This window comes from Podarcis vaucheri (genome assembly GCF_965113315.1).
Source record: "Podarcis vaucheri genome assembly, chromosome: 8".
Lineage (NCBI taxonomy): Eukaryota > Metazoa > Chordata > Lepidosauria > Squamata > Lacertidae > Podarcis > Podarcis vaucheri.
In genome coordinates, this window is record NC_138766.1 from 16,243,768 (window position 1) to 16,271,689 (window position 27,922).

The window sequence follows — 27,922 nt, forward strand, 5'->3', positions numbered from 1 at the left end:
GAGAGAGAAAACCAAAAACCCTACGCCGCAAAGTGGTTTACAAAAAGAATAAAACAATGAAATTATTACTAAAAGCAATTAAAACATCCCAAAAATAAAACCAGCAATAAACCCTAAACACCAACAGCATTATTGATATCTGGGTAGGCTTGATAAAGGTGTGTCCATTCATCCAAGACAGTGTTGAAGGGAAAAATGAGATACTTACCACCAATAACTGGGTCTTCTTGAATGAAACAACTTTTTATATAAAGCACACACAGTCATTTTTTCCTGTCTGAAATTCTGATTTGCTGTTACTCAATTACAGTTATAATAGGCTCATCAAATCAATATGAGGGAATTGAAACAGGGATATATTTCTATCAACATATTAGAGAAGTGGGATTTATGCTCGCAATCTAGCTGTGATGGCCCTTTATCCTATGCAGACTTTTTAATGTCTCTCTCTGAGTAACAGAAAGCAAGAGAGAGAGAGAGAGAGAGCTCTGTGTGTTGATTTCTCCAAACAGCTGTTTTATCAGCATCAGCAATTTTATTCTCACTTACAATCTGCTTTCCTTACATTGGAACATTGTAATTCTTTTTTTGTGGCATGTTACTGCAAAGTACTTACACCGGTAGCATTTACTGGTATAATATAGAAATGTTAATTCCATTGTGGTGTTTGCTGTAGTCAAATATTTCCTGCATGGCCAGCAGGGGGATAGTGCAAGGAGTGTACTCTGCAAGTTTTGACATTTTGAATTTATAAGTGGGGCCTGCAATAGAATGTTGCAGCATATTCCTAACCCTTGGCAGGTGTGCTTCAGTTCAGTACTCCAGACAGCCTGGAAAAGAAGCTTTGTAGCCAGGGCTGGTGCTATCATTAGGGCAACTAGGGGTTGAGAGGGGTGTGTAGCACTGACCTTTGAGGGGCACAGTTTTATACAGATTTTAAAATTTAAAATACCTAACTATTTTGTAAAGAGAATCAGAGAAATAGAATCCAGTCATTAAAAAAAAAAGGATCAGCCAGATAATTTGAGGTTACAGATCTTTCTTATACCAGTTGCCAGTTATCATTGGCAGTTATATTTCTCATTGGAGATTAACATCTCTGATACTGTACTCTCCCCCCCCTCTCTCTCATTTTGACTTCTAAAGATATACAGATAAGCTGGCAGAAGCTACAACCAGTGGGACAAAGAACACTAGCGTTCCTCCTAAGTCAGGACATGTGTTTTTCCTCTTTTAATGCTAAAACACCACTAGGCCAGTTACGCGCACCTGTCGGCCATTCCATTCTTATTTACAGTGAACTGCAGAGCAGTTTAAGTGAAAACCTGGTTCCGTGTTGAACATCTGCTTCAAGGTTATTAAGACACAAGATGCTATTGTGATAAAAAGGCCTAGTACTTGCGTAGGCCTTGTGGTATTGTGGTATCCCCCCCCCCAGTTCAGTCTAATGGAACAAGTGATCTCCTACAGGTAGCACTTACGTGCCTTTCAATATGCTGACTGAATATTCCTTAACCGGTTGTGACTTTTATCTGATGGATGACAAACCTCTCCACAGAAGAGTGGGTGGGTGAGAAGCAGAAGTCAGAATATGTTCCTCAGTTGTGTGTCCTCAAAGGTGTATTTCATTGTTATGTACTGAGTTGAATAGGATCAAAAAAGCAGCAATCTGATTGGTCCTAGAACAATAGGATTCAGAATGCAGCAGTCTGATTGGTCCTAGAACAATAGGGTCCAGAATGCAGCAGTCTGATTGGTCCTAGAACAATGCAGTAGTATGATTGGTCCGCAGGAGCCACCCAATCCAGCTCCAGGTGGAAGTGTATCCGCAACCTGATTGGCCTACAGGAGAATCCCAGAATTAGCCAATCATGTGCGACCCATTGTGTAAATAATGTATATAAAGAAGATATTTTGGGAGAACTTTCATTCCTCGCTACTATGAGCTGAATAAAGAGCATGAAATCCACACTCGACTCCGAGTATATTTCATTCGTGATGTCTGGAATAATATTGTCAGGGAATGGTCTGGATCAGAGGATTGGGGAATGCATTCTCAGGCACAGAAGCTTCTCTCTGATGAGGAGCTGGAGGGGGAAGATTCACCCCTCCTTGTCTCCAGCGGTTTCAGAAGCAGGGAGAGACAAAGACACAGAACAAATTAGACAAGAGTTGCCTAGCTCAGGGATTCCCAGACTTGGGTCTCCAGCTGTTTTTGGACTGCAACTCCCATCATCCCCAGCTAGCAGGACCAGTGTTCAGGGATGATGGGAATTGTAGTCCAAAAACACCTGGTGACTCAAGTTTGGGAAACGCTGGCCTAGCTACAGGATAATGGACAGATAACCAGGAGGGAGGGAACAACCAGCAGAGACATCATTAGAGAGTATGAAAGACCCTTCCTCCCCAAGGACTAGGAGATCCAGCAGTATTAGAGAACAAAGAACGCAGAAAGGAGGAGAGACTTCCTGTTGGCACCCATAATGTTGTGAGAGACGGAAGGGGGAGGGTTTAGAGTACACTGATATCTTGTGTTACATACTTAATCCGTTCCGGAGGTCTGTTCATAACCAGAAACCGCTCGTAACATGAGGCGCACTTTTGCTAATGGCGCCTCCTGCTGCTGCCGCACTGCCAGAGAGACTTCCGCTCACATCCTGGGGCAAAGTTCGCAACAAGGGGCATCTACTTCCAGGTTAGCAGAGTGTGCAACCCGAAACATTCGTAAGGGGGGGGGGCGGTACGTAACACGAGGTACCACTGTAACCAACTGCTCTCCTTGTGGCGGGATGTGGATTTTTGCTTGCAACCAGATAACTGAATAAAAAGGACTATAAATATAAACTGCTCATTAATACTTGTCTTTGAAGTTACTGAAGGGAGGGGAGGACTCTCCATGCCTGACAAATATAGTCATTTTCTAAGTGGAAGGAACTGTACACTGTCAGAATTTCCATGCCAAAATTTATATAAAGCATATAACGAAAGGTGGGTGGAGGACCCTTGACCCAAATCCACCATCACCCTGCAGGGTTCCTGCAGCAGTGGACCTTGAGGTCTCAAATTTCAGCAGAACCTGAATTCGGCATCCGCCATCTCTTGCACTCCATTCTGTCATACAGTGGTGCCCCACAAGACGAATGCCTCGCAAGACGGAAAACCCGCTAGACGAAAGGGTTTTCCATTTTTGAGCTGCTTCGCAAGACGATTTTCCCTTTGGGCTTGCTTTGCAAGATGAAAACGTCTTGCGAGTGTTCCGATTTTTTTTTTTGCTCCCCCCTTTTTCTAAGCCGCTAAGCCGCTAATAGCCTTTTAGCCGCTAATCCGCTGAGCCTTTAATAGCCACTAAGCCTTTAATAGCCGCTAAGCCGCTAATAGCGCTAATCCGCTAATAGGGTTGCTTCGCAAAACGAAAAAACTGCTAGACAAAGAGACTCGCAGAACGGATTAATTTCATCCTGCGAGGCACCACTGTAGTTGCAGTGCTCCCAAGGCTCCAGGCCAAGTGCAGCTGAACTGGTCAGGCTCCCCTAAATCCACCTCTGGTTCCTCTCTGGTCTTTTGCATCTTCTCTCCTTGCCAGTCTTGAAATGCATCCTAAAAAAATTGCTGGGAACCCAGTAGAAAATATAAATTTGCAGCTTTCTTAAAAGGGAAATGCCGATACAAGAAGTGAAATACTGTAAATGTGAATGGATGGGTTTGCGTGAGAGACAATTAATGGATGATGAGGGGGACAAAGACCAGAAGAGAAAAATGAAATGTCAGTGAGAGCAGGGGAGAATTGAGGAGTGTGTTGATGGATAGATGACTGTAAATGGGATGTGTATCTGGATTTGGTCATGGTATATTGTACACCACCCTGAGATCTTTATTTTATTTATACTGGGTTGTCCAAGCCATTCTGGGTGGCTTCCAACAAAATACTAAAAACACAATAAAACATCGACCATTAAAAAACAGGGCTGCCTTCAGATGCTATATATAAATTGAATAAATAATAATAAGATGTGACTTCCGAAAGGTTACCTAACCCTGGTGTAGCACATTCCTTAAGACTAATCTAGGCTGCATTTTCAATTCATTAGAGATGTCCAACAATAGGCAGAGGGCAAGAACATTTTACATTTATGATCCCCCCCCCCAAGTAAAAAATGACAGCGCAGGTTGAAAGCATGGCATTGCAGCAGCTGAAGCACTGAACAAGTGGAACACATGAAAGATCTTTTGCTGGAGCCCTGAAGATCAAGATTGGCCTATAACAATTACACTCTCTAGGAAAGCCTTTTGCTTCATTAAACCAGAATAATCTAATCTACTCTCTTGGCATCCTTCCAAGGACACAGATGTCAGCCCAGAAAGAAGTGTTGTTGTTGGTCCTGAGAAACCTTGAAATATGTTGTTTTGTCTCGATAGCCAAGCTTTTCCTCCCTGGATTTGATTTGCTACAGAAATGTAGAAAACAGTTTATCTAATGGACTAACTGAAGTAGGTTGTGGCACGCTCTGTATCTTTTAGAAAAGCAGTTTTTGGAGATGACTATTAAGAATGGGAAAGCAGTAGGAGGGGAGGTACTTAACCCTTTTGGTACCATAAACTGCATTCTTAATGCAATTCTATCCCCTATGTTTTAAATCCTTAACGCGTATTGTTTTCACACAAGCTACATGTGGAATAAAAGTGTGGTGGAGCAGGCCAGGACACAGGAGAGCACAGCTCTTGGATTTTTTTTCAGAGCAGCAACAACGGTATTTCCTGCTAGAGAACCAGGATAATCAACAGATCCTTGCTTTGACAAATGAACGGAAACATTCAGGTTCTCCAGTTGGGTTTCTACTTCAATTTTAAGTCATGTCACTTCTTTGCAAGGCTGTTTACATTTCTAAAGCTTCATGTTACATTTCAGCTGCTTTGGTAAAGCTTGATACGTACTGCAAGTTGAACTTGTGCAGTCAGAAGTAACCCAGTGAAGGCTAGCCCATTAGGGCAAACAGCGCACCACCTCACCCAGCCATCAGCCAGCCCCCACCAGCCTACTTTTCAATGTACAACCAGCTGTGGTCACCCAACTGTGGCAACCACCAAGCAGCAGCAGATTCTTTGGATCTCAGTAAACGGAGGGCAACAAACTTATAGGCAGCAGAAGCAAGCTTTATTAACTACTATTTTAATAAGCAAAGAAGCAGCAACAGGTGCTATATACAAAGTAAAGATAATTGTTGTTTGTTGTTGTTTAGTCATTTAGTTGTGTCCAACTCTTCGTGACCCCCTGGACCAGAGCACGCCAGGCACTCCTGTCTTCCACTGCCTCCCGCAGTTTGGTCAAACTCATGCTGGTAGCTTCAAGAACACTGTCCAACCATCTCGTCCTCTGTCGTCCCCTTCTCCTTGTGCCCTCCATCTTTCCCAACACCAGGGTCTTTTCCAGGGAGTCTTCTCTTCTCATGAGGTGGCCAAAGTATTGGAGTCTCAGCTTCAGGATCTGTCCTTCCAGTGAGCACTCAGGGCTGATTTCCTTCAGAATGGATAGGTTTGATCTTCTTGCAGTCCATGGGACTCTCAAGAGTCTCCTCCAGCACCATAATTCAAAAGCATGCATTCTTCGGCGATCAGCCTTCTTTATGGTCCAGCTCTCACTTAAAGGCTATTAAAGAATACTTAAAGATCAAGTTGTAAAGCTAGCTCAGCCTCATGACATTTCTGCCAGGGAGATTGCAGAAACTGGTGATGGCACCCCTCTTCCTCAGGCCAAAATATGCTTGGCACTTTACCTGGGCAGTCCAAACTGGAACCATGATGGATTGCTGGAGCTGGGGCCTTATATAGCGTCTGCAGTGGCCCTGTGCCAGGATTACATAGTCTTTGATGCCAGGTATTCATGTTGTCGTCTCCTTTTCCCATCTACGTCTAAGGGCACCTCCTTAAGAGTTCACACTTTTATGTCAGTGCATGAAGTGGCTCAGGGCAAGGTCAGCCTTCGCTTGTGTTCCTCCTTTACCACTGCAGTTGGCTCTGAGCAAGGTGGCTCCCTTCTTTCTCACAGCCTACAGCTGTGAGAAAGCTGTAGCTTCTATGGATATAGAAGCTACAGCTACATTGAAAACAGGAGCACCATCTACTGGCTGCTTCCCTGGCAATACACCAGTCTAACTTAGTCTCTGTGTTGCACAACTCAGCATGGAGTTGGCCCCAAGTGAAGTGTGACCAGGAAGGAGGTATTCTTGGTGGTAGCAAGCCAGCTGTGGAACACCCTCCCCAGGGTGATTTCTCTGGCTTTTTTAAATGGTCATTAGTCACATTGTAAAAAAATAAAATAAAAAATTAATTATTTCTTTTGGAAATGTTTATGCTATCATTTGTTGTTTTGTGATAATGGTATTTTAATACTGCATTTTATTTATGTTGCATAAATATGGCCTGTATGGATAACTAAATATGATATTAGATGTGGGGGAATCAGGTCATGACCCTGGAATTATGAGTATCAGTTGTATGATTGTACTGGTATTGGCACCCTTGCCACCTGATTCACAGCTGGTCTGCTCACAAAGCTACTTATGTTGTTGTTGTTATTATTATAATGTGTGTGTGTGTGTGTGTGTGTGTGTGTGTGTGTTTTATTTCACCACCCAGCTCTGTTAGTCATCAAAGACAAGTGTTAGCAGTTCTTCAACAAAAAATTAAAAATAAACTTTGACAGCCAGAATAGCTTATTCAGTACCACACTGATTATATTCAAACACTGTGCATAAATCAGCCCCCTCTGCTCACATCTTCCCATTGTGACCTTAGCCACATATCAGCTGGTGAATATAAGCTTGAAGAGACACAAACACTTCTTCTCTTCCTGCAGCTGTGTGGGCGTCTGTGATTAAGTGGCAGGATTTGAACATTATTACTATTATTGTTTATTAAATTTCTGTGCTACCCTTCATCCGAGGATCACAGGGCAGTTTACAGTATAAAAACACAAAAATACATAGCATAATAGCAAACAAAAACAATTACCACCCTCTCCGGTTTAAAAGGTAGAGAGGGAGGAACTGTTGTGCACAGATATTCTTCATGAATATAGATCAGGGTTTTCCAAACATGGGTCTCCAACTGTTTTTGGACTACAGTTCCCATCATCCCTAGCCATGGTTCCTGCTAGCTAGGGATGATGGAAGTTGTAGTCCAAAAACAGCTGAAGACCCAAGTTTGGGAAACCCTGGTATAGATGAAATTATTAGAAAAAGCATACTGATCATTCCATTGCATGCGTAGCTATGCTGGGGAGGAGCAATAGACTTCACTAGTATATGTACTGAGTGTGCACCTTGAAACAAGTCCCTGAGTTCTCTCTGCATTGTGCAGGTGTTCTGCCTTGTGGGAAATCTTCAAGAGAAGAAAAGTCTAAGGAGTAAACTCTACACAAATCTGGAGTGGAGTCTCTAAGACTCTTGGATGGTGCCTCCTTCTGGCAACTCCTGCAGCCAAGCTGGTGGCAAATGCATTGCTCTGCTTTCCTTAGAACCACACTGGTGAGGCCAATAGAGGGGTATTTTCTTCTGGGCAGCCCAAGACTTCCATGCACACTGCCCAGACCTGTGCCTCAGGGACTTCACTTCAGTGATACTAATGCAGCAAAACAGTGAGAGAGGCAGCAGTTACGAGGTACTGATCTCTGCAGCCACAGCAGGCACTGTGATTCTCCAGCAGCTTGTCTTCACCCCCAGAGGTGCACTCCATTGTCTCTCGAGACAGACAGATGCCAACTGCAGCAGGAGTTCTGTAGCTGACTGTCATGAAAAGTGCTCCTAGAAGCCTGGTAAATCATTGAAATAAGATGTTTCCTATATCATAAGTACATACTCAAAATAAAAAAATTCCTTCCTGTAGCACCTTAAAGACCAACTAAGTTAGTTCTTGGTATAAGCTTTCGTGTGCATGCACACTTCTTCAGATGTGTATCTGAAGAAGTGTGCATGCACACGAAAGCTTATACCAAGAACTAACTTAGTTGGTCTTTAAGGTGCTACAGGAAGGAATTTTTTTATTTTGACTATGGCAGACCAACACGGCTACCCATCTGTAATAAGTACATACTGTATGTGAATCACAAGTTAACGTTTTACTTTAGATCTTACTGGGTAATAATTTCAAGAGAAGCACATGGGGTTATATTGGCTGTGTTCATGATCCAATTTTTAATGACTGATGCATAATTTTTAGAGAGACAGGAATTGTGCACCATAAAATTACTAATGGCACGTCAATGCAATTAATATTTGATGGATATCCTGTGCATGACTGCTTCCAAGCGTTTTTGAGTTCTAGAGTTGTGCAGAGTCAAACTGGAACGTGGTTATTTTGTAGGCCACACAGAGATTAGAATAGCTTTTTAAAGGTAAGTTAAAAGGGAAACTTAAGGTAAATGCCAGGTATGATGCTCCCATTTCTTGTCCCTTCAGTTAGCAGAAAAATACTATAGGATTTCTATGATGTGCTGCTTGCAGCTAAAACTAATTTACTAACTAGAAGATTATGGTAATAACTGCAGCTGCCTGATTGGTTCTATTTTCATAGGGAAGTGCAATTACAGCTCCATTCAACTTTGAGAATAATCTGTGTAGCCACCTTGATTTATATGCTTAAAATCGTATGTACTAACTGCCATAGTTATCTTTATTTTGGTGTATACTTGCTTTATTCTGGAATGGGAATTCTTGAAGAGATTTCAGTAGTTTGCAATTATTCAGCATTTTAGTGAAAATTTCTCCTAATAAACATTTTGTTTGTTTTACACACACACACACACACACACACACACACACACAAACACACAAACACACTTTTGCAAGCAATTTCTCCCAGTGTATTTGTGTATGTTGTTTTCACTGATATACTCATTTTATATACATTTCATCTTATATGTGCTTTCTTTGTAAACATTGTTTGGTTAGAGAACTGCATTACAAAATTCAGATAAAAGCAATTTTTAAAAGTTTGGCTGCATTTCAGTTCTTTTTGGGAAAGTTCAGATTTGATAAATTTGTCTTTAAACTAGAACTAAATTGAATTTCTCCCCCTTTCAAACTTCATAGAAAAATATGCGTAGGAATTCATTTTATCCTAGTGTGAGCATTTTTTCCTATCCTTGAAGTTTTCTAAAAGCAACTACGGTATTTTCTCTTATAACACGATGCTATGTGAACTGTTTTACTTCCTTTCGAATCTCATTTGAAAGGAAGCAACTTGTCTCCAAACTGATGTTATTCATACATAATAGTGAATGTATTCTGGCATTTTTTGCTGGTGTAATTGGCAATTATTATAAACAAGCTAAGGTTTGCAGAAGTGGGGTGCCTCCACAGGCTAGTTAATCCTTGCATCCTACAATTACATGTTAATTTGGCACAGACAGTATACATGTGTTAGGGCATTGGTCTTCAAGTGGTGAGTTGTCATAGCCAGTGATCTGATGTGGGGGCGGGGAATCCACTGCTTTATTGCTTTGTTTGTTCTATTATTATTATTATTATTATTATTATTATTATTATTATTTCTTCATAAAATTAATTAGGGTCAAACCATGTTCTCATTTGTCTTTAAAGCAGGGGTGACCACATGTTTAATAAATTAAAAATAGTTTACTTACAAACTCTTCGAAGGTAAGAGTCATGTGCTTTTCTATACAGCAGTAAGAAAAGACTGGCAGTATAACTTAAATTCCAAAGTGGTAAATGTTTCCAAATTATTAGTATAGAAACACAAAGATAGCTTGCTTAAACCATGTGGTCTAAGCTTGGAACATCCATCTTAGACTTCTTTACTGGTAGGGTTCACATGGTGGAATGGGAAGAGCAAAGGCTTGATAACCATTCCTCCCAAGGTGGGGGAAGTGACCTAGCTAACTCAGGCAGGACAGCTTACTCTATGGTCTTAACCTCTTTGTGCATTAATTAGACAAGCGTATTGATTATATGAGGCTGAATATCCTACAGTTTGTACCCTTTGCCTCATATCTCAGGTTCTAAGAATGCAAGAGGTTTATTTAAATGAAAGCTGGGAATCTGGGAGTTACTGTTCATCCAAGGGCATTAATTATTATTATTATTATTATTATTATTATTATTATTATTACCCCGCCCTCCCCAGCCAAGGCCAGGCTCAGGGCGGCTAACAAGCAATAATAAAAACAAGCTGAATGAATACAACTTAAAAAACAAAATTAAAATACATTAAAATATTGAAACATTAAAATATTAAAATGTAGCCTCATCACAGGCAGAGAAAGGAAAAGAAAAGGAGGAGGGAATCAAATTGGCTCCAAGCCAAAGGCCAGGCGGAACAACTCTGTCTTACAGGCCCTGCGGAAAGAAATCAGATATTGCAGGGCTCTGGTCTCATGAGGCAGAGCATTCCACCAGGCCAAAAACTAGATGTTTTCTCAGGAGGCAATATTATATTGTGTGATACTTCTGGTTTGCCCACCTACACCTTTCAAGTTAACTCAGAAACAATGCTAAATAAGAGAAGTGAGAATGAATCTGAGCTGCATGCCAGTATGTATGCTGAACTATTTTCAAAACCTTTTATGCGGTGGCTGTGCATGTTGTGTGTAAATATAAAGCCTCTGCAATATTAATTATTTTTGTTGGCATACCGTAGCACTTCTTGCTGTTGCAGAGAATCCCTTTCATGGACTTCAAGTAAACTTGCTATACTGGCTCACAAAATCTTGTTGTTGTTTTTTGCTGGTTAGTAACATTTTATTTGGCCTTTGGCTTGCTTTCTACATCTACTGCATGATAGTTGTGCATACTATCCGCATACATAGTTTCAACACTGCACAGGGGTTTGATAAAACGGAAACAGTTGCTTGGGGCAGCAGATTGCAGAGTACTGTGCCCAAAACAGCTGCAGCCGTGAGCAGCTTTTGCAGCCACTCAGGGAGTGGAAGGGCCTGGCAATAGACTTCCATATGCCAACACTGGGGAGAGAGCAGGGCTGATGTGGGGCCTATTTAAGCCCCCACCCCTCTCCTGGCCTGTTTACTCATTGGGCTTCCCATTCTACTGGCAGTGCAGGCAGTGGGTGGTCACCTTTCGTGGGGCCAAGTAGGAATTTTTTGTTTATCAGCTAATTTGATTTGCTGGCTTTTTTGCTTACTGTGTGCTGATAATTGGTCACAGGTAGGTGTGGGTAGTTATGAGGGAGTTAAGGTTAAGCTTTTTGGAGGGGTCAGTGGTGGTGTTTTTTTGCTCGAACTTGTTGACCTTTTGGGGGGAACATCTTGTTGGGTGATAACGCCGAGGCCAGTGCCTCCACCCCAAAGCAGCATCACCTGGGGTTCATCACTCGAGTGTCCCGTTGCACTGATGTGACCCATATCAGTGATATGGGTGATATGTGATATGTGACTCGGGTGTCCAAGGACATGAACACACGACTAGCAGAGTCCAAACAGAAGCTGAGCCTTGAGGTCTAATTTAAGTCTAAGCCTAATTTATTGCGCACAAAATCAAACGTAACATAACAAAGAAAACATGGCTTCTCTCTCTGTCTTTCTTCCTCGGAGAGAGAACTGCAAATGCAATAGCTGTACAGAACGGAACAGCGTATCTCAATTTCCACCCACAAGACTCCAACAATCAGCGCTGGAATGTAAACACAGACATGTGACGTGTAACAATCCCACACATCTGCAGCACGGGAGGAATGGAATTCCCAACACATCTCCCCCCAAAATCTAAGTTGATGTTAAAACTTGCCATACATTTTGCCGATTTGCAGAAAATCCGCCCCGGCACCATTTTCCTGTCCAGTTCCTGGATGTGTCCAGGAGAACCCGGACGTATGGCAGCCCTTTTAAAAGGGAAGAGTGTAGTCCCAAGGCTTGCCTTCAGGGCTGTGGTGCTCAATGCCATGGTTAGCGAGCAACTCTTTGGGGTCAACCTGTAGCAGAGCAACTACCTGAAGTAGTTATTTAGTAAATTTTATTTACTAAACTTGTGTGATCTGCCTAATAACAGAAGGCATAAAACGCAACATAAAAATGCAAAATAAGATGCTTAAAATGAAATAATAAAGCGATAAAATGAACCATAAAAACTTGCCTTTGTAGGAGAGAGAAAACAGAACCAATTAGCAACCGAGATTATAGAACAAGTCATAATATAAGCATTCTTACAGCCTTATTACATGACGCTTTTATATGTGCACAGTGGCTGTGATCACACATCATGGTAAGCCATAAAGCATGGCTTACCATGCACAAGTGAGTTGCACCCACGTTTTTTCTCCTCATGCATGCTGGGAGGAAATGGGTCTCAATCTCTGGTTTAACTTTATCTCCAAACCAGACATTGTGGTTTGTTTCACTCCCAAGGAACCATGGTCCATAGCTAAGGTTTGCTTACTGCTCATTTTTTGTTTTGGAATGTAACAAACCATGATCCCTGGCCTGGGTGTAACACTAAGCTAGGGATTATGTTTCACAAACACACACCGCCAAACATGAGTAGGAAGTGGTCCACAGCAAACTATTAACTAGTGTTTACTTCAACTTAATGCCCTTCAGATCATTTTAATAAGTGTTTGACACTGAGGTACAACAGGTATAACACCAATCTCTCAAACAACAAAGCCCCTGAACACTTTCCACCTCTACCATCAACAGAAAACATGTTGTCACCTTTGTATGGTGTGTTTCAATTGCTGTGCCAAGTCTATAAGCAAGCAGTCCTTTTAAACTTGATCCAGTTTTCTTGAAGGATTGAGTGTGAACTTGGAGGTCTCATGATTATGTCCTGTGTGTTTCATTACATTAAAAAAAAAAGTTTCATCAGAATTATCTGAAGCTACACAGTTCCAAGCTGTCCTTATGCCCTGTGTCAATTTCTCTGATACAGCAAAATCTGGCTAACAGCTTTAGCATACTTGTTCTACTTTATTAACTTTTTCACACAACAAGGTCCCAGGGCAGGTTACAGCAATAAAATATACAATTATAAAACAGATCCGTTGCAGCCATAAAACATGTGTAAAAAAAACTGTTCCATATCTAAACAATTAAAAACAATTCCAGGCATAAAACAGTACAAACATATAAAGATCCAATCAGCACTATACGTTTAAAGCAGTATTATAACACTTTAAACTATCATGGTTTCTCCCAAAGAATCCTGGGAACTGTAGTTTGTTAAGCTGCTGAGAGTTGTTAGGAGACTCCTATTCCCATCATCCCCTTCATGGATCACTGAGGAAGAAATGGAGGCAGTGAGAGATTTTACTTTCTTGGGCTCCATGATCACTGCAGATGGTGACTGCAGCCATGAAATTAAAAGACACCTGCTTCTTGGGAGAAAAGCAATGACCAACCTAGACAGCATCTTTAAAAGCAGAGACATCACCTTGCCAACAAAGGTCCATATAGTTAAAGCTATGGTTTTCCCAGTAGTGATGTATGGAAGTGAGAGCTGGACCACAAAGAAGGCTGATCGCCGAAGAATGGATGCTTTTGAATTATGGTGCTGGAGGAGACTCTTGAGAGTCCCATGGACTGCAAGAAGATCAAACCTATCCATTCTGAAGGAAATTAGCCCTGAGTGCTCACTGGAAGGACAGGTCCTGAAGCTGAGACTCCAATACTTTGGCCACCTCATGAGAAGAGAAGACTCCCTGGAAAAGACCCTGATGTTGGGAAAGATTGAGGGCACAAGGAGAAGGGGATGACAGAGGATGAGATGGTTGGACAGTGTTCTCGAAGCTATCAGCATGAGTTCGACCAAACTGCAGGAGGCAGTGGAAGACAGGAGTGCCTGGCGTGCTCTGGTCCATGGGGTCACAAAGAGTTGTACATGACTAAACAACTAAACAACAACAACATTCCCATCATAGTGTTTTAACTATCAGTCCCTCTTCCCTGTGTTTGAAAGTTTAGGGAAGATAGGTTTATTGTGCTGGTAGGAAGTTATTTATACCACAGCCCTATATTTTAAAATTAAAAACACTTGCACTTTACTAAATAATTCTTGGATAGATTGGGCACAAATAGTTTAGCTGATAAGACAACCTATAAAAAGAACTGATTGTGGTCCCAGCAGTGTTCTTGTAAAACTTAAGAATGAGAAACCTCATAAAGAATTTAATGTGTACTCAACAGAAATGTTCTACAATTATAAAGAGACTGCCTACACATTTGTGGAACTGAGTAGGATTGATCTGTCATTATCAGCATATAGCATCTGATTTTTAAGTACATTGTTTCCAAGCTCTGTTCTGTGCATATATTGTGAAAAACTGTGACCTCAGTATTTGCTTATACAGTGGTACCTCAGGTTAAGTACTTAATTTGTTCCGGAGGTCTGTTCTTAACCTGAAACTGTTCTTAACCTGAAGCACCACTTTAGCTAATGGGGCCTCCTGCTGCTGCTGCGTTGCCGGAGCCTGATTTCTGTTCTCAGCCTGAAGCAAAGTTCTTAACCTGAAGCACTATTTCTGGGTTAGCGGAGTCTGTAACCTGAAGCATTTGTAACCTGAAACGTATGTAACCTGAGGTACCACTGTAGTTCAAAACAAGTTATACTAGCTTTTTCTTTTTAGAGCTTTGGCGGGCACACGTGCTGCCTGCGAGTAATTTTTTTGTTGCCGCAGCTGCCCTTAGGTTGGTCTGGTTGCTATGAGTCTGCCTCTCAATCCAAAGCCCTTCCTAAACGGGCTGACTGGGAAGCCAGTGATGGTGAAGCTGAAGTGGGGGATGGAATACAAAGGCTACCTCGTCTCCGTTGATGGCTACATGAACATGCAGCTTGCAAATACAGAAGAATATATTGATGGTGCATTATCTGGACACCTTGGTGAAGTTCTGATAAGGTGCAATAACGTCCTTTATATAAGGGGTGTGGAAGAAGAAGAAGAAGATGGAGAAATGAGAGAATAACTATTTTGGGGGGAAAGTTGCTGTTGTTTTTTGACTGTGCTAAGAAATTTAGTTGTCCGGTTTTGTTTGCTTGCTTTTTTTGTCAAGTTTTGTCAAGTAACATTTTTTATGGCCAAACAATAAACATTGTCATTGAAGAAAAAACAAAACAACAAAAAAAGTTATACTAGCTAAGGTCTTGCAACCTTGCCTTGTGTGAGAGAGAGAAGGGGGGGGGGAGAGAGAGAGAGAGAGAGAGAGAGAGAGAGAGAGAGAGAGAATTAGTTAGCTGACACCTTAGGCTATGTATTTATCGGATTCCCATACATCCCTTCAGTATGAAATTATTACATTTTACAAAAGCCACAAGAAAAAAACAATACCATCTGTAATAAGACTTCTGTGATGTTAGAGGGGCAGATGCTAGCTGCAGGTGCCTTACCTATGTATAGCTCTGATGTAAAATACGCTTTACAATACTTCACCTCCACAGCTGAGATTACTTAGGGTAAGTGGGGAAAACTTTGTGGGGGGTTTTCAATTTTAAAAGATAAAGGACTTTTTTTAAAAAAATAGTGCTGGACTGTAATTACATGACTTTTCAGCTAACATCTTGTAAAAGTAGAAAAGCTTATTACTGTATTGTTTCAAGGTTTAATTAGAGACACAGCATACACAACATTTGCTCATATGTTTTTTATTAGTGTTACCTTAGAGTTTCTGGACTTCCTTTCTGTTTGTTTTAATGTTTTGCTGAAGTTTCATACATTTGATCCTTAATACCTTCAGTTAGGCTATACTTTGCATTGCTGATCATTGAAGTAGCTGAGAGGGATACAAACCTTTCTCAAATTTGTGAATTATAGGCATACTTCTGGGAAATGTGTTCATTAATAAAAAGCAGAAGGAGCTCCAGCAGAAGCTTCAACAATAATTACTACCAAATTACATTGTATTTTTGTTTAGCAGAAGTCAAATGCGTTGAATCTAATTACTGAATTATTTAGTGGAATACTAATTACTGAGTACCTGCATTTGCTAGAAGCAGGAGCTACAATTTTACTAGCAAAAGAATTCAAATCTCTTTCAAAACATTTCTTGCAGAATGGTAGCTATGCTCCTTGTTCTCTACCAATGCCGCCAAACCATTTTTCATTTACAAATTTTACAGCCTTCATATTTTTGTGATCTATTAATTTTTCCAAGATGATTTGATGTGAATTTCCCCAGTATGTGCTCTCCTGCCCCCATCCTTTCCAATTGTTATGTAGAACTTCTGATTATTTGAAGCAACTCCAGAAAACTGCAGTTGTTCATAACTACCTCCTTGCAGATATCATGCAGTACAGTGGTACCTTGGGTTAAGAACTTAATTCGTTCTGGAGGTCCGTTCTTAACCTGAAACTGCTCTTAACCTGAAGCACCACTTTAGCTAATGGGGCCTCCTGTGTCACCGGAGCACAATTTCTGTTCTCATCCTGAAGCAAAGTTCTTAACCCGAGGTACTATTTCTGAGTTAGCGGAGTCTGTAACCTGAAGCGTTTGTAACCTGTAGCATTTACAGTGGTACCTCTGGTTACGTACTTAATTCGTTCCAGAGGTCTGTTCTTAACCTGAAGCACCACTTTAGCTAATGGGGCCTCCCGCTGTTGCCGTGCTGCTGCTGCGTGATTTCTGTTCTCATCCTGAAGCAAAGTTCTCAACCCGAGTTACTATTTCTGGGTGAGCGGAGTCTGTAACCTGAAGCGTTTGTAACCTGAAGCATCTGTAATCTGACGTACCACTGTATATGAACTTGCATTCCGCCACCTCTCCAGTTGGACTGTAAAAAAGGACACAACACAGCTTAAATGGGATCAGATCAGGCCACAAGTTTTGACTACAAATGTAAGAGATTTCGCATAGGCATTGGGCAACCATTTACTTCGAGCCTGCCTCCCAGAAGTGATGCCAAGGATCAACTTTGCAGCATGGGATTCCTATGATTTACAGCAGATACGGGGATCCCCGTGGGGACTGCAACTTTGAGGAGTGCTGTGGCCCAAGCCCCCACCTGGGCATATGTACAGAAGCAGCTCCTCCTAGATCCCTTTAATGGGATACACTGAATCTGGAGGGGCAGGCAGAGATCTACAACCTCCAAGATGAAGGTTTACCCACTGCCCAAAGTTGTGACAAGGGACGCGGGTGGTGCTGTGGGTTAAACCACAGAGCCTAGGACTTGCTGATCAGAAGGTCGGCGGTTCGAATCCCCGTGACGGGGTGAGCTCCCGTTGCTCGGTCCCTGCTCCTGCCAACCTAGCAGTTTGAAAGCATGTCAAAGTGCAAGTAGATAAATAGGTACCGCTCCGGCGGGAAGGTAAACGGTGTTTCCGTGCGCTGCTCTGGTTTGCCAGAACCGGCTTAGTCATGCTGGCCACATGACCCGGAAGCTGTACGCCGGCTCCCTCAGCCAATAAAGCGAGATGAGCACCGCAACCCCAGAGTCGGTCACAACTGGACCTAATGGTCAGGGGTCCCTTTACCCTTTACCTTTAAAGTTGTGACAATTGCTATGAGGTAGGCAAAACCACCAGGTTGGAGCCAATTTCTAGGAGGACAAATTCCTGCCCAGCCCTGAATACAGCAACCAACAATGCCTAGTAAGGTCAAAAGTACTAGACATAGTATAACAGAAGGTGTGGGTGGGAGAGAGACCCAACAAGGAGTGCTAGGGCTAGGGAAGTTTGCATTAAATATCCTGGGAGTGGACCTGAAGGAAGCCTACCTGCTCCATCAGGACTGCCCCCAAGGAGGGCCCTGTCTCCAAGCCTGCCTGCCATTGGCCACTTTTGCAAGCAGGCTTGGATGCGAATTCCCAGGACAGCCTTGGCTCCCATCGGATCCTGGTGACAGGAGGCAATGCCAGCCTCCAACACTGCCATACTGGAAGGATATGTTGCTTCTGTCAAATACACAAATGACTGTAAAGAAAAAGGCTGCTTCTGTAATTTATTTGTTTGCTTGTTTGTACTCCTTAATGTGGAGCAGTTGCTTTTGGTGATCAATTTTTGTGTGACTCTGCATACCGGAAGGGTAAGCGGACTTGTATAGAGTGAGAAATTTAAATGGCAAACCAAACAAAAATTTCCCCCAAAAAATCCCATTAAACCGCCTCAAGTTATCTTTGATTATTTTTTTTTTACACCTGCCTCCTAAGCACACCAGTGAAGAAAAAATGCCTAAGTTTTTTTCCATCGATAATGTTGAGTAACCCTCCTACATCTTTACTATATGTTAATTGCAGCATGAATTGCTCAGTGGATTTTGTGCAGGAAGTTAAATCTATTACTTATAATGCTGCTAGGGATTTTCTAGATTGTCAATATTATCTCATATACTTGGCTTGATTTGTTTTGTTGATTTGGTTGTTAAGATCAGCAGAGGGGTTCCTCTTGCTAATTCCACCTCTGTGGGGGAGGGGGAGCATTCTCTGTGACAGCCCTTAAGTTGTGGAATTTACCTCCTTACTCTAGCCTTTGACACCTGAAGTGTGTGTTTTCAGGGCCCGCCCTTTTCTTATAAATGTAATTTCTTTTAACCTTTTATTATTATTATCAGCTTTAAATTGTTGGAGCCTGTTCTGGGACTCAGCCAAAGCTTGATGAACCAAGGCCAGTGTAATTCCAAAAGGGGCCATTCTTAACATTCCTTATTACAGTGGTACCTCGGTTTACATACGCTTCAGTTTACAGAGTCCGCTAACCCAGAAATAGTACCTTGGGTTAAGAACTTTAGAGAACAGAAATTGTGCTCTGGCGACGCGGCAGCAGCAGGACGCCCCATTAGCTAAAGTGGTGCTTCAGGTTAAGAACAGTTTCAGGTTAAGAACGGACCTCCAGAACGAATTAAGTACGTAACCTGAGGTACCATTGTAAACTTGCTTTGGATTGGGCTACCGGTGTTAACTGTTCCTGAAGGTTGCATTTCTGAAGGTTCTCACCAGGGGTGATGTATTATCACTTTGCGTAAATATCTTTTTTTTTTAATCATATTTATTAAAATTTCCAATAATAACAGAATAGAAAAGATAAGAAAGATAAAGAAAAGAAAGAAAAAGAGAGACTAGTTTAGACCCTTCTTTTCATAGCCTTCTTTCTGGGACTTCCTCCTTCCCCTCCCGACTGTATTCCCCTTTCCCTAAGTTGGTTCCACAAGTTCTCATCCCCAAATTTAAGCCTGATATATTTTACTCATAAACCAATTTAAATTTACACAATCTTAACATCACTCCTCGTCTTATAATAAAACAAAATTCCCCCCCCCCAAGATCAGCTCTCATTCCTTCCACGAGTTCCCCCTTTCTAAAAAAGGAAAAAACGAAAACATATAGGATCAAAGTTATAAAGAATATAAGATAGAATATATAGAAAAGTTCAAAAAATTGGTTACAAAGCCTTTGGATTCTAGGGTTCCCCCTCCCTTCCCCGGTTTTGATTCCCCATGTCCATTTGTCTATATGTTGTCGGCCTGGAGATCTTAAGTCCACAGCCAAATTTTTCTCAGTCCATCTTGCCAGTTTCTTCAGATTTGGTTGTTTTAATAATACTTAACTTCATAAATCCAGTCTAATAGAGGCCTTTAATTTTCCTTAATCTTTTGTTGCTCCTCCCGTTGTTCTTTCCGTGTCGTATTTAGTCATTTACTCTTTTGTTTCTTGTTTTCTCAGGTTTCTGTCTTGTTCAGCTGTCAAAACATTCTTGTTTCAAAACTTAGTGTCTCTACAGAGGTTTGTTATTCAGGGACAAAGACTTACGTCCAGTTCCTTTCTTGCTTCAATAGAAGATTCTATTGTATTATGGTCACCTCTGTAGACAAAATAATATTTCAGTTCTGCAGCTTTCCCAGGAGATAAGACCTATGCACATCCCAGAGTAGTTTTCCACATACGACACTTGTAATGTCCCGAAACCCCTCTAGGGGGGTTGCAATAACTTTGTATCCTCTAGTCCAAAAGTCAATTTGTTGTTTCTTTTTCCCCGACAGTTTATATCCATATTTATATCAAATTGTAACAAAATTAACCAGCAAAAAAACTTGTAGCAAAGTCCTCTTTATATTTTCCAGCTTTGACAGCTCCTTTGACAGCTGTCAAATTCTCCATCTCTCTTCGCCAGGTTCTCCGAATCGCCCCGGTTCCCAGGGGGGGGGTGCCTTTTTCCTCTCACCCTCGACTCTTCTCCTCCAGCACAGTTCTTATAATTCACATCGTGGAGTTAGTAATTTTTGTCATCAATAAACTTCTAAGTCGATCTTGGTTTCTCAGTCCTTGTTTTAGCATGTTTACAAATCAGGGAGGGGACTGACTTCCTTTTTGGATCCCCTCCCGCTCGTGCCAAATCCGGAAAAATTTTTCTTTTTTCCTCCTTTTATACCCGGTTGCCCAATTACTCACGGGTTGTTGTTAATTGTCCGAATTTCCTTTGGAAGAAGCCAGCGCTCTCCGCCGGATGGCATGCGGCTGCGCCCGGCAGGGGAAGCGGAGGACTCAAAGCACCACGCCACTCCCCGGCGCCCGATCCGTAGCCTTTAAAAAGGCTCCTTCACGAGCCGGGAGGGCGATAACGGTGCCAGCCGAGTCACCATGTCCACGGGATCCGTTCCCGTGGTTTTTAAGGGTCCCTGCGTCGCCGGCGCGGTAGGACCCGACCCCTGCCGAGCCGACTCCCTCCGGAGCTCGGAGGGAGTCCGCCATTCGGCGATGGCGCTAACCCGGAAGTCCCACTTTGCGTAAATATCAATGAATTGTGAGTTGTGCATCTCTGCAAGGAGAGTGGACGGAGTGAGAGAAAAACAACATAGTCTCCACCTCCTATAACCACCTGGCTCTGGCTTTTGTGACCAGACCTGCCGTGAGCTGCCCTATCCACCATCCCCAATGGGGGGGAGATGCCACTGTCCACCCCCCTTCTTAGCGTATTTAGCAACATGTCAGTCTCATAATCTGAAGGTCCTGAGTTTGAGCCTCTGATTTGCCAAAGGGTGTGTTCAGCTGCACTCTCTAAGAAGGGGAAAAGGAAGACTTGATGTCGTGGGTGGTGAGTTGGGGGTCTTGATTGCTGTTACTTATCTATATTCAGCATTTGCAAGTAATAAATAAATAAATAAATAAAAATATTCCTTGACCAGCAATTGAAAAAAGGGGGGCATTCTGTGACTTGATAGGTATGGGACAGTAGGGGGGCCCAGATCCTAAGCCTGTTCAGCTTGGTCATATGCCCTGGCAACCTAGTGTAAACCTACAAAGGTCTCCCTTCTGCCAGATTAGGCAGAGGGTGTGGCATAACTTTAGGTGGTTTATCTTGCATTGCCTTGCTTTATGCCAGCTTAAACTGTAGAGGATTGCCCCCTTAAACACAGTTTGTTATTTTTCTTAAATGTCATAAAATTTTTCTTAAAATAAAATTGTAGCTGGCCAGCACACATTGCAGTGGAGCTGGAGCTGTTGAGCACGCTGCTGATTTTTAGGAGGCAACAATAAAAAATTGATATGGTTTGCAAATATATTATGCCGTAAATGTAAAATATTCTAATTTTAATTTTAATATGCAAAAACAAAATTCATTAAACATAGTAATCCACTTTATGAAATAAATGCCACGCAAGTTTAATTTTCAGAACATTGCTTGAGGCAGCAGTTTGACATTTTCATGAAATCTGATTAGGTTTCAGAGTTATGCTGAGAAATAGCTTTTCTAAAAGAAAATGCCAGTTAATTAGTAAGCCTTAGTAAAATTAGGGGAAACGCTTTGATATTTTTTTGTTGTGCTTTCCAGTAAGAGGAGACAGAAGATATATTTTCTCTGATCCAATTAGGAGCAATATGTACTCAGATCAATCCCCATATTTCTCAAGCTGGATGACAGCGCAGAAATACAAAGCTCAGCATATTTACTCAAGGAACACCCTCAAGACCTAACAACATCAGCATGCCATCAAGGGATTTCACCTGCACACCTTCTGATGTAGTATATGCTATTATGTACCAGCAGTACTGACCTGCTACTTACATTGACCTAAGTAGACCTCTGCAATGCAAGAGAGAACAAATAGGTAGGCAGGAGTCTTTAAAAGGTGACTCTCGGAAATTACAGCAGGGGCATGCCAAGCTAGGGCTATTCTACTTTCATTTTGTTTTGGGGTTTGTCTGATTTTGAGTGGGGCATTTCTGGGTGGCCTGTTGGGGCTGAAGCAAAGGAAGAAAGGGGTTGTTTGGAGATAGCGTGTTTATGTCAGCACATGGAGCTTCCTTCTCTCACTCTTTTTTAATTGTTAACAGAGCAAACCTCTGTTTGCTGTTCCATCTTTTTCAGTGTGCTTTTGGGAAGACATTGTCCATCTTGTTCCCCACCCTGCACTCAGCTCTCACCTGTGGCTCCTAGAAGTTGTCAGCGTGCGACAGCAGCCACACCCCAGGAGTGACTTCAACTGGCCAGCTAAAACAGGTGATGGGTCTCTAACTCTCAGTGAGTTATGGACTTCCCCTGCATGAGAAGACAGGCTCCTGCAGAGTGAGTGGACAAAACCAACAGTGGCTCCAGTGGTCAGGAAGGCAGTTTCTGCACATACTGTAGAGGGAAGTGAGAGGTAGATGGGGTGTGTTAACCAGGGAAGGGAGCCCATCTAGGAGAAGGAAGACCCCAAACCTTCACTGTCTTGTGGGATAGCTTTGGGAGAAGAAAAGGCTAAGGAGTAAACCCTACACAAATCCTAAGACGGTTGGATGGCACCTTGTACTCCTCTTTCTGGCAACTCCTGCAGCCAAGTTGGTGCTCTGCTTTCCTTTGGACCACGCCAATGAGGGTGGTCTTGTTGTCTGAGCAGCCCAGGACCTCCATATACACAGCCCTGGCTTACATCCTGGGGAGGTCACTTCTGGGCTTCTAATACAGTGGTTTTGCTTCACCTCCAGATGTGTGGGAGCCACACATCAATGGTGGGTGTGGCCAGAAGTTTGTGCACATGAATGCACAAACTGACCTCGCGCATCACGACACACACTGCCTCTCGAGACAGGCATATGCAAAAACAACAACAACAAACAGCAGGGTCAAATTGGCAGTGGCAATTCTTTATCAGATTTCCACAGCTGCTTATTCTACACCAGGCTTCCTCAATCTCGGCCCTCCAGATGTTTTGAGACTACAATTCCCAGCATCCCTGACCATTGGTCCTGCTAGCTAGGGATCATGGGAGTTGTAGGCCAAAAACTTCTGGAGGGCTGAGGTTGAGGAAGCCTGCTCTACACTCAGTCGAACTCACAATCTACAATAAATTCAATGTCTCTAACAAAAACACTTCTTGTTGTGTCCTTTACATATTCAAAGTATGACACACACACGCACACAATATTTTACATTAAAGTAAATGGGAGTTATATTGGTGTTGGTGGGTGAGCCTGCATCCAGTGCTTCGGAAAAGTATTGTATTGCGTGCTTAAGGGGCAATTCACTTGAGTAAGGAAATCATTGCTTTTGGCTGTTGCTGCATTGCAATAGATGGAGGTGAACAGATTTTAGTTTATTACTCATTTAAAAGCTGAAGCAGAAATGGCCTTCAACCATATGTCACCCTCTCTTTTACTTTTTCTTTGAAGGACTCTTTAGAACACTTGTTAAAACGCTAGTGGCTGTTTTCTGGTTGTCTAGTTTTCTCTTCAGTACGCTTGTTCCTTTCCTTTAAAAAAGAAAAAGAAAAAGAAACCATTCAAACATGTATAAATAAAATGGCATGTTTTAAAACAAACCATAAAAAACAAATTCAGCTAATTGGCATTTTCTGCAAATGCAAACATTTTAGGAGATAATTTTTTTGAGCTTTCTGAATATTTTAATGCATGGCATACTGGCTTAGACATAACAGCAAACCATGCTTTGCCATTAAAAGAACTGAGCTTGCGTGAACCTCAGACCCATGCACTCCCGAAAGCTGCAATTTTTCACTTTTCAATAACATTCATACCTTGGAAGTCGAATGGAATCCATTCCAGAACTTCCAAAACGTTCAGAAACCAAAGCACAGCTTCTGATTGGCTGCAGGAAGTTCCTGCAGCCAATCAGAAGCCCTGTCAGATGTTCGGCTTCCAAAAATAGTTCGCAAACCAGAACAGTCACTTCCAGGTTTGCAGCATTTGGGAGCCAAAACGTTCGAGAACTAAGCTGTTTGAAAACCAAGGTACAACTGTAGCTAATTTTAATTAATTCACAAAATTATATGCCATTTGATTGTAAAAAGGGGGGGCAGACCTCAAAATAGTTCACAAAAAGAAATAACATTTAACAACAATTCCCCATTGCATCCAAACTTGAGAAACTCTGGCTAGTTAAAATGAAACAAACCAGTACAGAGGTGCCCCGCAAGACGAATGCCTCGCAAGACGAAAAACTCGCTAGACGAAAGAGTTTTCCGTTTTTTGAGTCGTTCCGCAAGACGAATTTCCCTATGGGCTTGCTTCGCAAGATGAAACGTCTTGCGAGTTTGCTTCCTTTTTCTTAAAGCCGCTAAGCCGTTAATAGCTGCTAAGCCGCTAATAGCCGCTAAGCCGCTAAGCCGCTAATAGCCGTGCTTCGCAAGACGAAAAAACCGCAAGACGAAGAGACTCGCGGAACGGATTAATTTCATCTTGCGAGGCACCACTGTATCTGAAACCCCCTGTTTCTTTCGTATATACAGTGGTGCCCTGCAAGACGAATGCCTCGCAAGACGGAAAACTCGCTAGACGAAAGAGTTTTCCGTTTTGGAGGTGCTTCGCAAAACGAATCTCCTATGGGCTTGCTTCGCAAGGCGAAAATGTCTTGCGAGTTCCTGCGGGTTTTTTTTCCTTCCCCCCCCCTTTTCTAAGCCGCTAAGCCGCTTATCAGCTGATCCAATAAGCCGATAAGCCGCTAAAAGCCGCTAATAGTGCTAATAGCGCTAATAGCGCTAATCCGTCAATGGGCTTGCTTTGCAAGATGAAAAAACCACTAGTCGAAGAGAATCACAGAACGGATTCTTTTCGTCTTGCGAGGCACCACTGTATCTGTAAAGTGACATATAACCTGATGGTGCTATATAAAAGAAAATGTGAAAAACTGTGGTGTGCTTAATCCCTATTTCCTAGCACAGCAAAAATTAACCAGGCCAGGGCTGAAATGTGCTTTGGCTGCAGGAGTTCATAGCAGGAGAAGGTAAAATAAGGAGACTGTAAGCATCAGGGTCTAGATCAGGCATAGGCAAACTCATCACTCCAAATGTTTTTGGGACTACAACTCCCATCATCCCTAGCTAACAGGACCAGTGGTCAGGGATTATGGGAACTGTAGTCTCAAAACATCTGGAGGGCCGAGTTTGCCTATGGCTAGTCTAGATGTTAATGGTGTTCTCTTTAATCAAAACTTTAATCAAACTTAATTTATTTAACAAAACAGTGAATTTATTTAACAAAACACCCATGCTATGTAACAGGATAGTCAGACACTGTTGAGTCTCCAGGTCAAAACTACCTATAGCTGTTTATTTCCCCAGATTAGGATGTAATCTTATGGTTTACAGACTTATTGAGCAGTGTGACATTGAACTCAGTGGAGCTTCCTTCTGAGTAGAAATGTATAGGAATCCACTATTATTTGGGTAACAATGGGCATCTATGGGATGGCATTATTAAGGCTGAAAGTGACTGTAAAAGGCCACCTAAGATGAATTATAAATAGAACCCGACAGATGTTATCATGAGCCTATTTTTGAAACTTCCTTTTGCAGATCCCAGATGTTCTCTTACAAATAGCATTACTAAGCCAATCCCTGTACTTTTAGTGGTATATGTATATTTTTTTGTATACTACAGCTACACAGATGGCAGCTGTGGCCAGTTTTAAAGCGATGCTAAACTAGACAGGCATTCCTTTGCTGTTAATGTTTATGCATGTCTCACCAACTAAAATGCTCTGAGAAAGCCTGTGATCCAAAGCAAGGAGAGAGAAATGAAAGCAGATTTACTCCTCTTGCCTTTTCAGCATTTCACCATTATAATGTTTGAGTGCACTACTTTTATAAACAGGTTAGTTAGTCCTACTAGCGTGAATTATGTTATTGTTTATAGATACAACTTAGTGGAATTTTGATATATTTGATGTAAAATTGCCAGTTGTGTCCTCTCTCAGACAGGGATAATCTTGCAACTGGGACCTGTGCTGTGATAACATCTTATTTGGTATAATGTAATGTGTTGTATGGGGATGTGGGTGGCGCCGTGGGTTAAACCACAGAGCCTAGGACTTGCCGATCGGAAGGTTGGCGGTTCAAATCCCCGCGACGGGGTGAGCTCCCATTGCTCTGTCCCAGTTCCTGCCAACCTAGCAGTTCGAAAGCACATCAAAGTGCAAGTAGATAAATAGGTACCGCTCTGGCGGGAAGGTAAACGGCGTTTCTGTGCAGTGCTCTGGTTCGCCAGAAGTGGCTTAGTCATGCTGGCCGCATGACCGGAAGCTGTACGCCTGCTCCCTCAGCTAATAAAGTGAGATAAGCGCCGCAACCCCAGAGTTGGTCACGACTGGACCTAATGATCAGGGGTCCCTTTACCTTTACCAATGTGTTGTATGTGGGGCAGCGCTTGAAGATAGTGCAATTACTCTGAATAAATCTGCCAGGAATTTAATTGGAATGGATTGCTAAGAACATATCTTGCCAATTTCAAGAGATCTACACTAGTTACCAGTTTTGTTTTCATGCTCCGTTCAAAGTGTTGATTTTAACCTTTTGAAGCCCTTTGTGGCTTGGGACTTGGGTAGCTTCTACTATCCTATACAGTGGTACCTCAGGTTAAGTACTTAATTCGTTCCGGAGGTCTGTTCTTAACCTGAAACTGTTCTTAACCTGAAGCACCACTTTAGCTAATGGGGCCTCCTGCTGCCACTGCGCCACCGCTGCACAATTTCTGTTCTCATCCTGAAGCAAAGTTCTTAACCCGAGGTACTATTTCTGGGTTAGTGGAGTCTGTAACCTGAAGTGTATGTAACCTGAAGTGTATGTAACCTGAGGTAGCACTGTACTTCTCAAACATTAAGAACTTTCCCTGAGGTCCTAGTTCCACCACGACCAGTTATCAAGCAGGAAGCCACCAAATATTGGACTATTTATCTATGACCTCCCAGTTGCGATACTAGCTCCCCAAGACAGTTTGTTGTCTTTTAGGTGTCAGGCTAAGACATTTTTAGGATGCAATCCTACAAGTTCTGCTGAGATAAGCTACTGAGGGTGCTGTGGATCTCTTGCTGAGCCAAGAGGATCCTGGCTCAGTCAGCATTAAGGCTGCAAACGTGGTTCAGCTGAAGTGGCGTAATTTGCTCATCCTGGCTCAGTTGGGGCTTTTCTGATTGCACTGAAGCTGGCTGAACTGAGTTCAGTGTAAGTTGCAAAAAGGGGGGAGGAGGGTTGCAGGGACATGAAGGTGGGGAGACCAGTAAGCAGGGACTTAAGCTGGATCCTAGCTCTGTTCAACTCAATCATGTGACCTGGCAAAACGGATGGCATAAGTCAAACTTTACTTTCAAGGCTTGTTCTGTTTCTGATAGGCATGGGGCTGCACAGCCAGCAGTAGTCTTGCTCCTCAACAAGATTTGGACCCAGCGTAAAATTACGCCAGCTTGCTTTATGCCAGCTTCTTGTATATAGGACCGTTCCCTTATTCAATGAGACATTTTTAATGATTTTTTTTTTTTTGAGCATTGCAAGGAAGATGAACAGACAACTCCCCACTGGCACACGTTCAAGGCACACACAACCGCCGACATCCCACCAATGTGTGTGGTGCCTCAGAATGCAATCCCTACACACATGGGGAATTGCTTGTATTTTAAAACACTAGAATTGAAACATTCTACTCTGCTGTTTAAATTCAGATTTGATTGCGCTGTTTTATTGTTTTTTAATTGTTTAATTGGTTTTTGTTTTCATCTGCAATGCAAGCCACCTTGGGATAAATATTTCTCGAAACAAACATAC

The 27,922-nt window shown here is 42.3% G+C and overlaps 2 protein-coding genes across 7 annotated transcripts in view; both read left to right on the forward strand.

The window, feature by feature from the left end:
• Positions 1 to 27,922, forward strand: part of CTNND2 (catenin delta 2) — a 529,021-nt gene that overhangs the window by 42,972 nt on the left and 458,127 nt on the right. The window lies entirely within an intron of this gene.
• LOC309539852 (small nuclear ribonucleoprotein F) lies at positions 14,581 to 14,989 on the forward strand. The gene has a single exon (XM_082236205.1). It carries the CDS (start codon positions 14,666 to 14,668, stop codon positions 14,924 to 14,926), a length of 261 nt encoding a protein of 86 aa, XP_082092331.1. The 5' UTR covers positions 14,581 to 14,665; the 3' UTR covers positions 14,927 to 14,989.